The following is a 16,029-nucleotide window of genomic DNA, read 5'->3' as shown; positions in this document are numbered from 1 at the left end:
AGCTTGGCTCTACTACTCCCTGATTGCGAATTTGGTCATGTAAGATGCTTAAGGTCTCTAAGGCTCAATTTCCATTTTATACAATGGAATAGTAATAGTATTCTCCCAGGGTTGCTATGTGAGCTTAGATAGTAATAAGAATTTGACTCTAAAGATAGGGCCATCAATCAAATTATTTATGAAACAAATAATATGACAAAAGGAAAGGGAAACCCACAATTTATGCATCACTCACTCTGTACTTGACATTGTGTGGGTTCCAAAGGAAAACAAAAGCAAAATTCCCTGCTTATGATGAAATGTACATATACATACACACATGTGTGTGGCTGTGTGTGTGTGTCAATATATATACTTGAAAAACTAAACAGTAAATGAAAACTGGGAAATAAATGATAAAGACAATAAGGCCTGTAAGAATTCAGAGGAGAGAGTGTTCATTCTCACCTTTAATAGCTATGGAAAGAGTCAGAGTTTCTGCTGGGCCTTGAAGGATAGATAGGATTTTGATAGAGAGTGAAAGCTGAGCTATAAATGCTGTAAAGGGAGCAAAGTAAGAAACAGAACACAACTGGACAAACTTAGGTATGAAGGATTCTGACAAATCCAGTTTAACTAGAATAGGGTCCGTGTGGCATTTCTAAAGTTGGTTTGGATGAAAACATAAAATATTTTAATTTCAGATTAAGACATGTTGACCTTATAGGCCATAGGGAGTTACAAAAGACCTTTGGGCAAAGGAATTACATGATCAAAGTGTTTTTTTAATTGGTTTTAGTTCATCATGTATTAAATGGGAGAGATTGGAAACTGCAATGTAGTTAATATTGCAATGTAATAATATTAGCAAAACTAATATTCAAAATGTTTATTTCAACAGCTTGTGACAATCAAAATATTTAGCAATCAGTTCACCAGGAGAACTAGGAATGGACCATACCCCTGGACTCGAGACTCCTATATTAATTGCTTAATTGTCATCTCCGCTTGTATGCATAATAGTTGCCTCCTTCTTTACCTGACCTGTTTGATCAGGATAACTTAGTTTATGATTTTCCCTGCAAAACTTGCCTTCCCTCTTACAATTAATAACACCTTTTATTCTCCAGATTGAAAATCTTGGAGTCATCCTTGACTCCTCTTTCTCTTACATCCTGTATCCAATCTACCTGAACATTTTGTAGGCTTTTTGAAAATATATCCAGACAGGGGAGGAACACATTACCCACAAAAGCCTGGAGACTTCTCAGTTTAATGAGCAAGTGGCAAGGTGAAATAAACTTACCTTTTTTTTTTTTTTTTTTTGAGACAGAGTCTTGCTCTGTCAGCCAGGCTGGAGTGCAGTGGCACAATCTCGCCTCACTGCAACCTCTGCTTCCCAGGTTCAAGCAATTCTCCTGCCTCAGCCTCCCGAGTAGCAGGGATTACAGGCATGTGCCACCACACCCAGCTAATTTTTTTGTAGAGACAGGGTTTCACCATATTGGCCAGAGTGGTCTCGAACTCCTGACCTTGTGATCCACCCGCCTTGGCCTTCCCCAAGTGCTGGGATTACAGGCATAAGCCAACATACCCGGCCTTTTTCTTTTTTGTTTTCTATTTTTTTGTTTTGTTTTGTTTTTGAGACAGAGTTACATTCTGTAGTACAGGCTGGAGTGCAGTGGTGAAATCATAGCTCACTGTAAGCTCCAACTCCTGGGCTCAAGCAATCCAGCTGCCTCAGCCTCTTGAGTAGCTACAGTTGTATACCACCACGCCTGGCTATTTTTACCTTTTCAATTTTTGTAGAGATGGGGCCTCACTATATTGCCCACACTGGTCTTGAACTACTGGCCTCAAATGATCCTCCCACCTCAACTTCTCAAAAAAAAAAAAAAATGCCTTTTAATAACTTTTTCAAAATGAGGACTTTAATATTTGCTTCCTGATTTTATTCATAGGAACATTTTTAAGAACATATCCAGCAGTGACTGATCTCTGGCTGTTTGTCAAACCTAGTTCCACCACTTGCTAGTTATGTGACCCTGGGCAAGATGATTGGCATTTTTGCATTGACCCCCATCATCTCTTAGCTGGATTATTGCAATAACCTAAGGGCTTTCCTGATTCTATATTTGCTCCTACTCCCCCACCCCCACCCATTATTAATACAGTGGCCAATGTGAGGCTTTTAAAATGTCATTTCATGCTCAGAACCTTTCAGTGGCTTCCCATGTCACTCAGAGTGAAAGCAGAACTCTTTACAGTGGCTAGCAAGGTCCTACACAATCCAGCCCAGGCCCTTCTGACCTCATTCTTGGTATCCTTCTGTTAGTTCATTCTGTGCCATGTCCTGGCCACGCTGTTGCCCCTTGAACCTACTCTCTCTTGCCTAGAACTATCTTTTCCCTAGATGTCCACATGGTACATCCCCCCACCTTTGACAGGTAATGGTGTAAGTGACATTATTGAGTCTTTACTTGGCCTCCCAATGTAAAATTGCTCTCCACCCCAGCACTTTCCATTCACCTTTCCTGCTTTATTTTTCCATAGCACTATATTTTCTTCTTCTTTTTGTTGATCGCCTCCTGACACTAGATTGTAAACTCCATGCTAGCAACTTTTGTGTGTTGTGTTCACTCTGTATTTCTCGAGGCTAAAGTAGTGCCATTTTAGTGCCTGCGCATGTTCACATGGGACTCAGACACACACAAATTGCCTTCTTTACCCTGAAACAAATTTATGATGTTCTCAAATCAGGTATCTTCTCAAGAGATATGAGATCTAAAGATCAGAAACTTCAACTTTTTGGCTTCCAACTAGTAAATCACCTCTCTTTGTTCCCCCAAACCTGGTTTTGAACAAGCAGAGTCAGGGGATGGGGTGTCACAGATTCCATAGCCTCTTGGGGGATATATGTTCACGTCCGTCCTGGTTGGAACTCTGAAACAATGCTCCTATGCAATATAGTGAGGTTGTTTGCAGTCTGTTTTGATTATACACTTTTAGTTCTTAGGGCACATCAGATACATTAGAAGGCAAATCGGCTTTTGTTGACGAGTCTGTAGCCTCTATAAAACTGCAGACTTTGTGAAATCCGTGTTTAGAGATTTCTGACTGCCCCACAAAGCAGTAAACAATCTGACCCACCTTGACCATCAGCTCCTCTGTGAAGTCTCCCCTGGTCCTCCAGAGTGGAGTTAGCTACTTCCTTCCTGAGATCTCATGGTGCTTTGTGAAGCATTAACTCTTGCACTTATTGTAAAGCAGCTGTTAATTGTATGTTCCCTTCCCCTCTGAGATGCTATAAGCTTCTTGAAGATGAGGTCAGTATTTATCATTTTAGCCTTGGGAACTACCACAGTACCTTCAGGGTACAGAGTAGTAGTACAATACATTTTTATTGAATGGATCCATTTGTGTACGAATCTATAATACAAAATCATAGCACACCCCTGCTTTTCAGAACACAGTCCAGAACACACAATGACCACAGGGATACACAAAGTTACAGGCTTTGCCTCCAAACCAGAAATGATCAGGTAGAACTGTTAACACATGTTTAAAGAGCTGGCCTGTTTCCGTGTATTTACTTTTTATTCATTTTATAGGCAAATATTTTACTTTATCCTATTTTGGTTACGTGATCAATATTCTTTAGCGTTCATACAAATGCCTTTTAAAATTTTTTACTTGATTTTGATTACTATTTAATAAATAAAAAATATAAATAATTAGATATGCTATGGGAAAAAATTTAAAAGGCAGAACTGTTGTCTTTAATGATATTTTCTACATTTTCATGGTGCTTTCTAAGATCTTGTAAGTTAATATATTGAAGTATTAACTGATGATCCTCCAAAACACACACTATTCTTTTGTTTTATGTAGCTAATTCTTTCTTTGCTTGGTAAGAGATTTTTTTTTTTTTTTTTTTTTTTTTTTTTTTTTAAGAAGGAATCTTGCTCTGTCACTCAGGCTGGAGTGCAGTGGCATGATCTCAGCTCACTGCAACCTCCGCCTCCCGAGTTCAAGAAATTCTTCTGCCTTAGCCTCTCAAGTAGCTGGGATTACAGGTGCCTGCCACCACGCCCTGCTAATTTTTATACTTTTAGTAGAGTTGGGGTTTCGTCACATTGGCTAGGCTGGTCTCAAACTCTTGACCTCAGGTGATCTGCCCATCTCGGCCTCCCAAAGTGCTGAGATTATAGGCATGAGCCACCATGCCTTGCCAGTAAGGGATATCTTTTGTCAGATTAAGTTTGTCATAGAATAAAAAGAGGAGAACAGCCCCTGTTTGGCCTTTGCATTTCAAAATAGACTCTCCAAACTCTAGATACCATCTGGAAAATCAAACCTTTGAATTTCAAGAGCTAATGTTTTCAAAACAATTTTTAAAGATTTTAGGCTAATTTATTTTGTGCAATTTATTTTGAAATGCCTCAAAAAGTAACATGAGTTGATGGATTAAAAGAGGGATGGCTAGATGGATGAATAAATGGTGAACAAGTAGAGTAAAATGTTCATGTTCATGGCAGAATTTTGATGGTGGGTATATGTGTATACCATACAATTCTTTCAACTTTGCTACATGTTTGAAATGTTCATCATAAAATGTTAGGGGAAAAGTCTGAATTAAGGCATAAAAACTTATACCAAGAATAACTGATAAAAATAAATGAGTAGATGAAGAGTCAGTGTAACCTGTCCTTACCACTTTCACCATCTGCCCCAGAAGAGTAAAGGCTTCATGCCCCAGGAAAATGAAAATGAATCAGACAAAAAGAGTACTGCCTGGATGTTTCTCAGTTCTCATGAGGAATGGAGCCCTACTACCCTACTTCTTCTTCTTTTTTTTTTTTTTTTTTTTTTTTTTTTTTTTTTGAGATGGAATCTCGCACTGTCACCCAGGCTGGAGTGCAGTGATGTGATCTTGGCTTACTGCAACCTCTTCCTCCTGGGTTCAAGCTATTCTCCTGCCTCAGCCTCCCAAGTAGTTGGGACTACAGTCATGAACCACCAAGCCCGGCTAATTTTTTTGTACTTTTAGTAGAGATAGGGTTTCACCATGTTGGTCAGGCTGGTCTTGAACTCCTGACCTCAAATGATCCGCTTGCCTGAGCATCCCAAAGTGCTGGGATTACAGGCATGAGCCACCACACCTGGCCCCTATTCTCCTACTTTTAGGTACTCATCTATCATCTTCCAAATTGCTTACATTGAACATCAAAGAGCAGAGTCAGCTCCAGCCTTACTCACTGGGTTAAGTCCAGGGAAGGTACAAGCCTTGAAGAGAATTTCTCCACGGCTGTGACATGGCCTTACGACTTGTTTAAGTAGAGAGGTCCTGAGACAACTCAACCCTAGAGTGGTGTGGAAGCAGAGCCAGAAATTTCCTATGCATCCTGAGAAGGATGAAAGAGTGGCTAACTGAGGGTTTGAGGGGTCTTCAGGGTCAAATTGAGGAGGATGTAGTGTTTACCACATGACCCTAAGGATAAGAGATAGCTGAGTGACCTGGAAGCATTAGTGATTGCCAGTGAGGATATAGGCCAGTGAAAAAACCCACAAGGGATAGACTAAATCAGTGCCAATGGCAGTGTCAGATGGGGGATCACTGTAGCCCTGATGCCTCCACCCCAAAGTTGCCAGAAAAATACATAATATTCAGTCAAATTTGAATTTCTGATAGACAACAGTGTTTTGTATGTTTGTCCCATACAATATTCTGCCATTTATCTGAAATTTAAATTTAGGTGGACATCCTATATTTCTATATGCTACATCTGGCAACCCTACTTCACCCAGATTATTTCACAAAATCTGTTCCACAAACCCTTAGGTACCATTACATGAAGGGATAGGGGAGAATTCTTGCATACCACTGCACAGAAAATATAAATTGCCCGAGAAAACACTGAAGTGACTGAAATTTTCTGCAGTCAACTAGATAAATTATTTTCCAAAGGACAAGCTACAGTTCCTAGAATGGAGCTAAATTTAGTTCAGAAATAAAATTACTATTTTGTATTAAGGAGTTATGTGGTTTAAAATACTTTATTTGCTTCAATCTGAACTTCATAACAGCCCTGTAAGAAGGGGCATCTTTAATGTTAATGAGGACAAAGTTGAATTTAGAGATGGCAAATGACTTGCTCACAATTATGATGTAACAAGTGGGTGGCTGAACCCGTATCAGAGTTCATTTAGTCTTCCTGGTTTACTTCCCCCAAAGAACCTTTGATCTATGTTGGTAGACATAAATAACACACCTAAAAATTATAGCAGGAGACATCATTTACCAATGATGGAAAAGCAATGCGGGGGCCCAAGCCATTAGGAATATGATTCAGGGAAGTTTTATGGGAATTAAGCATTTTTTGAAGGATAGGTATGAGGTAGCTTGACCTTTGATGTTGTATCCAAACAAAATCTTAACAAATTCCCACTATTGCTTGCCTAGAGATTAATTTCCATTTCCAAAATAGAAATTAGTGGTTGGAAAAGAGAAATTCAGTCTTTAAAAACTGTAGTAATCAGAAAAGAGAAACTCAGCCTTCAAAAACTGTAGTGGTTAGAAAAGAGAAATTCAGCCTTTTAAAACTGTAATCTGTGTTTGAGTTTTTTTAAAAAAATTCTTTTCTCTGGAAGGAAATTAGCTGCTGATCATTTTATAGCAATGCAGATCACTCTGTTTTTCTCTTGTACTTTGCTCATGTGTTGAGTTCACCTTCATTCATGTATGCACTTTTCTCTTTGAGATGGAGTCTGGCTCTGTTGCCCAGGCTGGAGCGCAATGGTGAGATCTCGGCTCACTGAAACCTCTGCCTCCCAAGTTCAAGCAATTCTCCTGCCTCAGCTTCCCGAGCAGCTGGGATTACAGATGTGCGCCACCACGCCCAGCTAATTTTTTTTGTATTTTTAGTAGAGAGAGAGTTTCACCACTGTGGCCAAGCTGGTCTCAAACTCCTGACCACAAGTGATCCACCCACCTCTGCCTCCCAAAGTGCTGGGATTACAGGCGTGAGCCATTGCACCCAGCCAATGTATGCATTCTTATATTAAATACTTATTGATTATTGTCTGTGGACCAAGTATTGTGCTTAGTACTAGAATATGAAGATGAGCAAAAGGGACATCTCAGTTGTATTTTCTGTTTTCTGAATATAAAATCTGAACATTAGAGGGGACCACTCCATTGATGATGGAATCTTTTCTGCATCATTCCTGCCAAGGGGTTGTCCAGATTAGCTTGGATACTTCAGGTGAAAGAGAACTACCTTTTTCCTGAGACAATATATTTCAACACTGTATCTATAGATTTAGACACTATTTTCAAATACCAAAAGTTATAATTATAAAAATTAAGAGACTAGGCATGGTGACTGACACCTATAATCCCAACACTTTGGGAGGCTGAGATGGAGGAATTACATGAGCCCAAAAGGTTGAGGCTGTAGCAGGCCATGATTGCACCACTACACTCCAGCCTGGGTGACAGAGCGAGACCCTGTCTCTAAAATAATAATAATAATAAGTAAAATTTTAAAAATTGAGAAAGAACATGTGCATATAAAGATGATACAGGTATATGGAAAGGCTAATGGTGAGTACTCAAAACATGGGTGATACAAAGAACACATACCGAAAGTGTTTTGTCTGAAAATAGGCCTGACTCAAAAAAAAAAAAAAAAAAATCTCCCAATATGCTAGCCTAAAAAATTGCAAACATTTGCTAACTCAGTTTTAATAACAAACATTTATTTTAAAAAGAAATCAGAATAGCTATCTTCTTCACTGGAAAATAAAGGAATAATTGATCTTATTTTTTTGCTATTTATTCTAGAGTCCCATAAGAAAACATATTTACATACTTTGTGAGTTATACCTCACTCTCACCACAAGTACAAAATAAAGTAAAAAGCGTTTTTGTTACATTTCATCTAGAAGGTGGACATGAGAATGACATGAACATTCTTCAGCAAGAGCTTACAGTGTCCATTTTGCTAGTACTGTTCCCAAACCCATTCAAAAATATTTTCAATCAAACTAGAAGTAAGAAGGCTTACTTGAGAAAGAAGACTTATTGATGCATTAGATTCCAAAACCCAGCTTGGGTTGAGATGTCCCTAGGAGACATCCACATCCTGTCACAAAGCTAAACAGATCAAGAACATCATGAACACATTTGCTAAACAACTCTTATGAACACGTTATTTATGGTATCTCTCAAGCCCAATATTTTGCTTCCTTAACATTGTCATGATGAGTTTACACATTTCCTAACCCACAGGCTTATGCTGTTCTTCTTCTTACATTAAAAGGAATACCTATCCAAAACTTCTTCAGATTTACTTACTGAAGTCATGCAAGTCTGGAAGAAGACAAAGGTGGAGTGATAATTCCAAAAGTAAGAATAATACCTTTGGCTTTAAATGTCCATTCAGTAGAAACCCTAGACCTCAAGTGCTTTTTTTTCTCTTTGTAGGGTTCTAGGAAGACTTATATTCTTCTAATTAACATTTATAATTTCCACACAGATGCCACTTTTCACTTCAAGTCTTGATTACTTCCACCACCAAGCCCCCCAGTGTTGTCGTCTGCTCCCCTGCCCACACCATTAACCCAAACTAGAACTGCCTGGACTGTTGTGTTCACTGAGGCAGAGAGAATCCTCTTCTAACTACTGCTTACATCTTCCAAAAGATAATTTGCATCTCCCAGTTTTCTGTAACTCTTTCTTTTGTGGAAGATGGGACAAATTCTCCCAGTGATAGAACAGATGACTTCTGAGTAAATAGAAAGCATCCTACTCAAAAGCGTGTCTTATTTATCAACAAGAATGGAGCCTCAGTTTATATCCCCGTTGCACCACTTCTTCTGTCCTGTATAGAAATTTCTGCCAAACGGGTGTGTGGCTTTCAAAAGTTAGGGAAATATGTTCTCTTCTTAATATTTATGAGTTTTAATTATTTGGTCTTAGGATCTAATTTTAGTTCACAGACCTATGTCTCTGTTTTCCTGGGATGTCTGGTGGTGTACTTTATTCGAATATAGAGTTCAAGCTGGGCATATGCAGCAAGATCTCCTTATCTGGATGTATACCTGATATTGATGTAGAGTGGAATCCTTTAAAAATCCTTGTAATGAACGGAAGGAGAAATATGTCATAAATTAACCATGGGATCAAATTAACTCTATGGTGATATTTTGGGAAATACAACCTGGCCTATTTATCCACTAATCTGTTTAATTTGGAGAGTTTATAAAACTTTCAGAATCAGAAGACTAAACACTAAGAGCCAAGCTTTACTGATAATAGAAAGATACATGGTTCATTTAAATAACTTCACCTATGTTGCCAGTAATGAGTTTCGAATGCCATAAGGTGCAGCAGCTGAGCTGACAGGTTCTTCACTGCCTGAGAACTTGCAGGCAGAGCTTTTCAGCCAGGTATCCAAAGGTTTCCCAATGAAAGTTTAACAGATCCTCACACAACAATGCAACATTTTTTTTTTCTAGCAGAAAAAATAGATCAAGACATTCCACAGCTACCTTTGAAATTAGATAATGAGATTCAAAGAGGAAGTCAGTTATTGTATGAGAAAACCATTAAAGAAAAGTTTGAAGCTCAAGCTCATCCTACTAGCATTGTGATGATGATGATGATGATGATGATGATGATGATAGTGTTGTGTTGATTTAGCACTTTATATTTACAGAGTGCATTTTCACTCAATTTGTATAATTATCACAACCCATTGTACAGATAAGAAAATAAGATTTTGATTAAAAAAAAAATACACAGCTTTCAAAAAAAGGGAAATAAGAAAAGGAAAGCCAGATTTTTTTTTTTCCCAACAGTGTGGTTACAGAAAACGTGTGTCAATTTACGGTAGTTTGCAAGAAGTTTTTCCCTCACAATCTTTTGAAGTGTCATGAGTATATATTAATCTCGGAACCAACTAAAGCAATTTCTCAAGGCTTTTTACCTTGGGAAGAGTGTCCAGGTCTAGAATTTGTCCCCAGCCACTGGGAGTTCCTCCCTGAACTTGTATCAAAAGTAATTAAAAGCCCATTTCTAGTTCTGCCTCTAAGTTAAAATCAGAAGCAATGGAATCCAAAGACAGGATGGGGCTTTTAGGTAAATTCAATCCTGGCAGGATCTGCTTAAAATTTGGGCATTTTTCCCTTTCACTCCCAGGTTTCATCCTTGTTTTCAAGCATTATTGGAACGTATTTGTTTACCCAAGAAATACAGTTCGAGTATCCTGTCCCTTTCTTTTGTATTTGAAGATATATGACTGCAGGTTCATATATTATTTTCATAATTTTCTCATAATACTTGGACAATAACTTGGTTATATATAGCTTTCATTTAACATTCATATTGGAACCTTAATGTCATTCTCACTTAGGTAATTATTTTTCCTTTGCCTACAAGACTTTAAATGACCTTTGATTACTAACTTTCTACTTCTTCAACTGTCCCAGAATATAAAAGCATACTTTCATGCTCATGGAGTTCCTCATGTTCATCAATAGTGGTTTTCTGTTTCCTCAAAGCAGTGAGTCAGTCTGTTCATTTCTCTTATAGTAATTCTTCTTCTTTACATATTCTTGGCAATAGTAGCTGAACAAAAAGGGAACTTGACATATATCTCAGACTCTTTCACTAAATAATATCTCTTTTATTCAGTCGCACCCTTCACATCCCATAAAGTCATAAAGAAACCAATTTCCTTCTCCTTGAAAGGGAATCTACCTTATTGTTCTTAGGCTAACTTCATTCAGTGTGAAAACGAGAGAAGTCTTCTTCAGTCCCTGTCATTGGCTCACCCTTGTCTTAACCAAACAGAAATTTTCTTATATATTTCCCTTTCTATCAATATCTCAGCAAAAATGTGAAGGTCTTTGTTTTGTTTTGAATATAGGATTTCTTTCTGCAGAGTGCTATTGTGTAAATAGTTCAGCAGAGATTCCACCTGGAAACTAAGCCATGTTTACTCAAAGAATCAAATATTTGAAATACCTGCAGAGGACACTTGAGGAGGATATGCCAGTGGTCTATTGGGATAAAGAATGAAGACTCCTGGGGGCTGTTCTGGGAGAATTTACCCAGGAGAGAGAATCAAGTCACAGTGGCTTGATCCAAGTTTGGTGCTTTAAGCTCAAAGAGGAGGAGTTAGCCTGATGACAGTATCGTTCCTGACACCAGCTGGAGCTCTGGTCTACTCTTCAAATAACTCTGAAGTGAGGGAGGGAAAATTAAAAGTAGAAAGTACAGGGCAATTGTTTTCATTAGACAGATTTGAGATTAGGTCCAGAATCTAAATCCCCTTAGCTGTACAATCATGAGAAAATTGTTTAGCCGCATTGAACTCCAGTTTCCCCATCCATAGAGGGGTAAAGATGAAATGGGCTAATGAATAGAAATACTTTGCAAAATGCTGGCCAAGAGTAGGTGCTCAATAGACAGCAGCTAAAACTCGAACAAGGACAAACTGAAAGGACTGTGACCCTCCGGCAAACACTGGAAGTGCAAGCTAATTTTGGAAAAGAAGAAGTCTCTTCACCTCGGTCACAAGAGCAATAGTGTTTGGTTGCATTTTGAGTTCTCGAAGACATATTCCACATTGAGCACACTTGGCATAGTGAGTGGTACCCAATGGTGCTCCTGAGAGTGGTACAGCAAACTTTGAGAAGCAAGGAGTTTGAGCACCTGAAAACTTTCCGCAGCCAGTAACTTCATGACACCAGGATGGGTAAGACCAAATGGCAGCTTCCATACAAGAACTGAGAGATTGAGCTTGAGTGTACATTTTATACTCCCCTGCAGACTCTGAGAACTATTTGTAAAGGAATTATAGGAATAAATCAATTGTATATTCAGTGTTACCATGTCTCATGAAACCAAACAAGTTGTTTACTACTGGTGCTTTCTAGAAAATTCTATGTTGTGATACTTTATACCTTCATGGAACACTTATACCCCATCATCAAGGAATCCATGAGTCTCTCATAATTCATATGAGAGAAAACACTTAGATACATAAGTGATCACAAAAGCAAAATGATGAAGTCTATAAATGACATATAAAGAAGATAAAGAAGTAGGACATAGCAGGGAGGGGGCTGAGTAATGCCATGTGGGACTAGAGAGGGTGAAAAGGTTTCAAAACAAGAAAGGTTTGAATTGGGATTAAAAAAAGGCAGTTCATCAAATGGGCAAGGAAGCAAGGATTTCCAGAAAGAGTAAACAGCATGTGAAATGACAGCAGAGGAAACTTCATGGTTTGTTAAAGGCTTATTGGTAGCTAGAACACAGGGTGCACTTTGGGAAGCAGCAGAATATATAGAAGACACTAAAACACTACAGGAAAAATATGTACAAACTTGGCTTTCTATCCTGATACAACTTTGTGAATTTAGGCAGTGTTTTAAAATTTCTATGAACCTTAGTTTCCTCATCTGGAAAATGTGGATAAAGACAGACATATTTAAGTGTTGTTGTAGGTAACAAACAAAATAAAGTATTTACCCCAATACGTATTTACCCCAACAAGTATTACATCTTTCTTCTAATGTTTTGTTCTAAATGTGGCAGAAGCTGTATCTTGGAGGAATGTATATATGATGCAAAGGCATTTGGATTCAATGATGTATGTAAAGAGATCTACTTTTAAGTTTTAAGCACTTTTAGGTTTTAAGTACATCAGTAAGATCTATGTTGATAAAATGAAGAAAAGGAAAAAAGTCCAAAGATATAATGAAGGCAGATTAGATCTTCCCTTAGGGAAGGTCCAGAGTGAAGGAAAGATGGCACTATTCTGTGAATGGTGCCACCTGAGTCGTGCAGCATGGTGGCCCTGAAGGAATTCAGGATTCCCCCAAATTTGGATGACTGGGTGCCTAGTGATTCACTCACCAGCATAGAAAATGTGTGTGTAGTGTCTGGGGTGGGGGAGGGATGACAAGCAGATATAGCAGGAAATATATTGAATTCACTTCAGGAAAGACTGAGTGGAAAGAAAGTAAATGTAGAAAAGCACTCCATGTTTAGTAAGTACATGTGTCTGGAGTCATTGTCATATGTTTGGTAGTTTAATGAGCCCAGGACAGATCCTTGAGTAACACTAATGTAGCACAAGTAGGTGACGTAAGGGAAGTCAGTGAAGGTGAGTGAGAAGAAGAGACCAGAGAAAAAAAGCAAGGAGGGGTGGCGAGGGTGTCTAGGGATTAATATTATAGATGTCAATGGAATAAGACATTTTAAGGAAATTGAAAGACTAAGTAGTGTCAAATGCAAATAAGAAGACAAGTGAAAAGTAAAATGCAAAATGACGATTGGATTGATCCAGATAGAGGTTATTAATGGTGTGATAGGAGAGGGAAAGTTTTGGATGCTGTGATCAATGAGCTTGGCTATGTTTTGTAAGAGTGAGTTCAAACATTACCCATAAAAGAAGATGAGGTCTCATATATGTTTGAAGTGAAGGAGAACGGTACATATTTTGAGCTGGTGAGAGGTGATGGAGAGATTGGAGATACAGGAACCCCTACACTGTTAAGTGATTGGTCTTATCATACAGTGGTGGTTTTCAAACTCAACTCGGTCCTCACTACTACTCTGCGACTCATTTTAGTTTTACTTATCTCTTCTGTCTCCCTGCCTTCCAGCAGTCATTTCATATCTTCCCCAATTCTCTGAAGCCTTGGGTCTCACCTCTCACCCTCTCAGTCTCTGTAGATGTCTTTACCTCATACTTCACAAAGAAAATAGAAAACATTAGCTAAGAATCTGCTGCCCTTTGCCTGGAAGTGTGAACTGCAGGAGAACAAGCAAATTTCCTCAATGAGGTCATAGGAGAATCAATGTCTTAGAGAGAGAGACACAAGTTTCAGTGAAGTCCAAAAGGAGACATAACCTGTAGCTAAGAGGATGGTAATAAGGATGTAGAAGAGGTTTTTATCATGTAAAGGATGACAAGAAGATGAATGAACAGAATTGCAAGGAGGTCAGTCATGAGCAAATGGGTCTTAGAGGATGATAATGAGAGGATATGAGGATGAGGGTACCAGAGGGAATTGATATTATCACCATGAAATTTCTTTCTGGAGTTAGACAAGAAGGTGGCTGGAAAAAGCACACATTTTCATGAAGGAATAAATTTCTAGTTGAGAGTTAGAGGTGTATATGTGAGGGCTTGGAGTTGGGATGAGAAGAGCAAAAGAAAACAGAAGAGGTCTTATTTGACCTCTTAACCATTAGTACACATTCATCGGTAACTCCAAACATAAAGACAACCTGTTAAGGAAGAAGTAAGTTTTTAAACAGGAAAAAGTGACTAAATGCAGAAAGCACACAACATTGTTCATGACATGAATGAAAAAAAGAGGTACAGGAGTATCCACAGCATATTAAGTGAAAAGGGTAAGTTAACAAGACAGGTGTGTGTGTGTGTGTGTGTGTGTGTGTCTGTAAAAGACAGAGATATCCCAAATGCTAAGAGATGGTCTCTATAGGTGGTGAGCTTACTAGTGGTTTCAGAGGCAGTTCTATGTTTAGTGAAGCCTGAGGCCTATACAATTCTGTGATTTCCTTTAAAGGAAAAAAGAAACAAATTTATGGATGCAAATTAGTTATAAAAGTAAATATTTGTTTAAGGGAGCCCATGCTCCATTATCTCCACAGCAAATCTGTCTCTACATGATTTTTATAGTTTTCTGTGTTTATCCATATACATTTTCTACACTGAGTAAGAACTTCTTTAGAAAGAAGAACTAATGTTATTGTTAAAAAGAAGTATAAATTACTTTTTAAAATGCCAGCCATGCTCTCAAACTACTCACATTAGATTTTTTTTTTTTTTTAAGTAAGAATCATGAAAGATAGTTTTTAATTGGGAGGACTAGAGTTTAAGAGTTCATGTTGTCATAGGATGTATGTCAAGAAAGTCATCTGTAAAATTCCTAGCTTGAGCCTACCCTTGAATTTTATTTGCTTATATAAAGCACCATAGACAAATACCCTGAAACAAGTGGAAGTTCAAAGTCAAACAACTCCTTTCTTTAATCAGTGAAATCTTGCTTTTTCTTACAAAAATACAAAATGAAACAAAAACGACTACAAAAAATCATTGACATGAGTTGTGCTGATTTTGGTAACCCAATTTAAACAGGTTTACTTAAAATGGGTTACTTCCTCCCAGAAGAGAGTTATCCCTGCATTAAACATTCTTTCTAGTAGCATGATCTCCTCACCTTCTTGTAGTCACAGCTGCCTGGACACTTTAAACCGGAAAGTGCCAGCAAATTCTTCTGCTGAAGAATTTCTTTAGTAACAGGAAGTGGCTGTGTGAGAGAAGTTTTATACTGCTTTACTTTATCCTCTCAGCTGACAAGGAAGTACATGACTGACTGTAAATGACTTGGGGACTGTCCCCGCAAATTCTTCTTGGTGAATAAACTGCTGAAGGGTAATCGAGATAAGGAGAAAAAAGGTGTTTTCTTACCCTCGGAGAACACAGATTTCTGTGAGTTGGCATGGCCTGTGGGGTGAACCCTTTTGGATGAGGAGAAGCATTTCTCTCAATCAGATCCTGGATTTTTTTGTCCAGCTCCATGCTTTCACATCTGCCCAGAAAGACATGAGAAAGTTACGTTATACAAAGGTAATTAAAAATTATTCAGGTGTAGAGTGAGCTTATGGATGACATGGAGGTGTTATTTATGTATGATACTTCTCTACGATCTCCTAAACTCTAATCTCATTATGTTTTCATTAGTGCATGCCATGAGAGCACTTTGAAAGAGCATTAGAGTTTAATTTTCTCTTACAAAGGAAGATACGGACAAGTTTAGGAATTTTCAGTCTGAGAAAAATGGCAAGAATTGAACCAAACACTCACAGTGAGCTAGGCTCTTTCATGCATTTTCTTATCCAATGTGCACAGCAACCTATTAAAGTAGCCACTGTCCCCTGCATTAGACAGATAAGTAAACTTGAGTTTAGGAAGTTAACTAACTTAAGTGAAATCAAACTGAAGC

General features: G+C 38.2%; 1 protein-coding gene across 1 annotated transcript in view; it reads right to left on the bottom strand.

Annotated features, from left to right (window-relative positions):
• The window catches only part of TNIP3 (TNFAIP3 interacting protein 3), a 51,374-nt gene extending 35,762 nt beyond the window's left edge, over nt 1-15,612 (bottom strand). The window contains exon 1 of the mRNA XM_050792646.1: nt 15,495-15,612. Within this exon, the coding sequence (XP_050648603.1) occupies nt 15,495-15,605 (111 nt within the window). The 5' untranslated portion in view covers nt 15,606-15,612. The remainder of the gene's footprint in view (nt 1-15,494) is intronic.
• Between the last annotated feature and the right edge of the window lie 417 nt (nt 15,613-16,029).

Source organism: Macaca thibetana, chromosome 5 (genome assembly GCF_024542745.1).
Source record: "Macaca thibetana thibetana isolate TM-01 chromosome 5, ASM2454274v1, whole genome shotgun sequence".
Classification (NCBI taxonomy): Eukaryota; Metazoa; Chordata; class Mammalia; order Primates; family Cercopithecidae; genus Macaca; species Macaca thibetana.
Note: the sequence above shows the minus strand (reverse complement) of the source record. Positions and strands in the feature narration are given on the sequence as shown.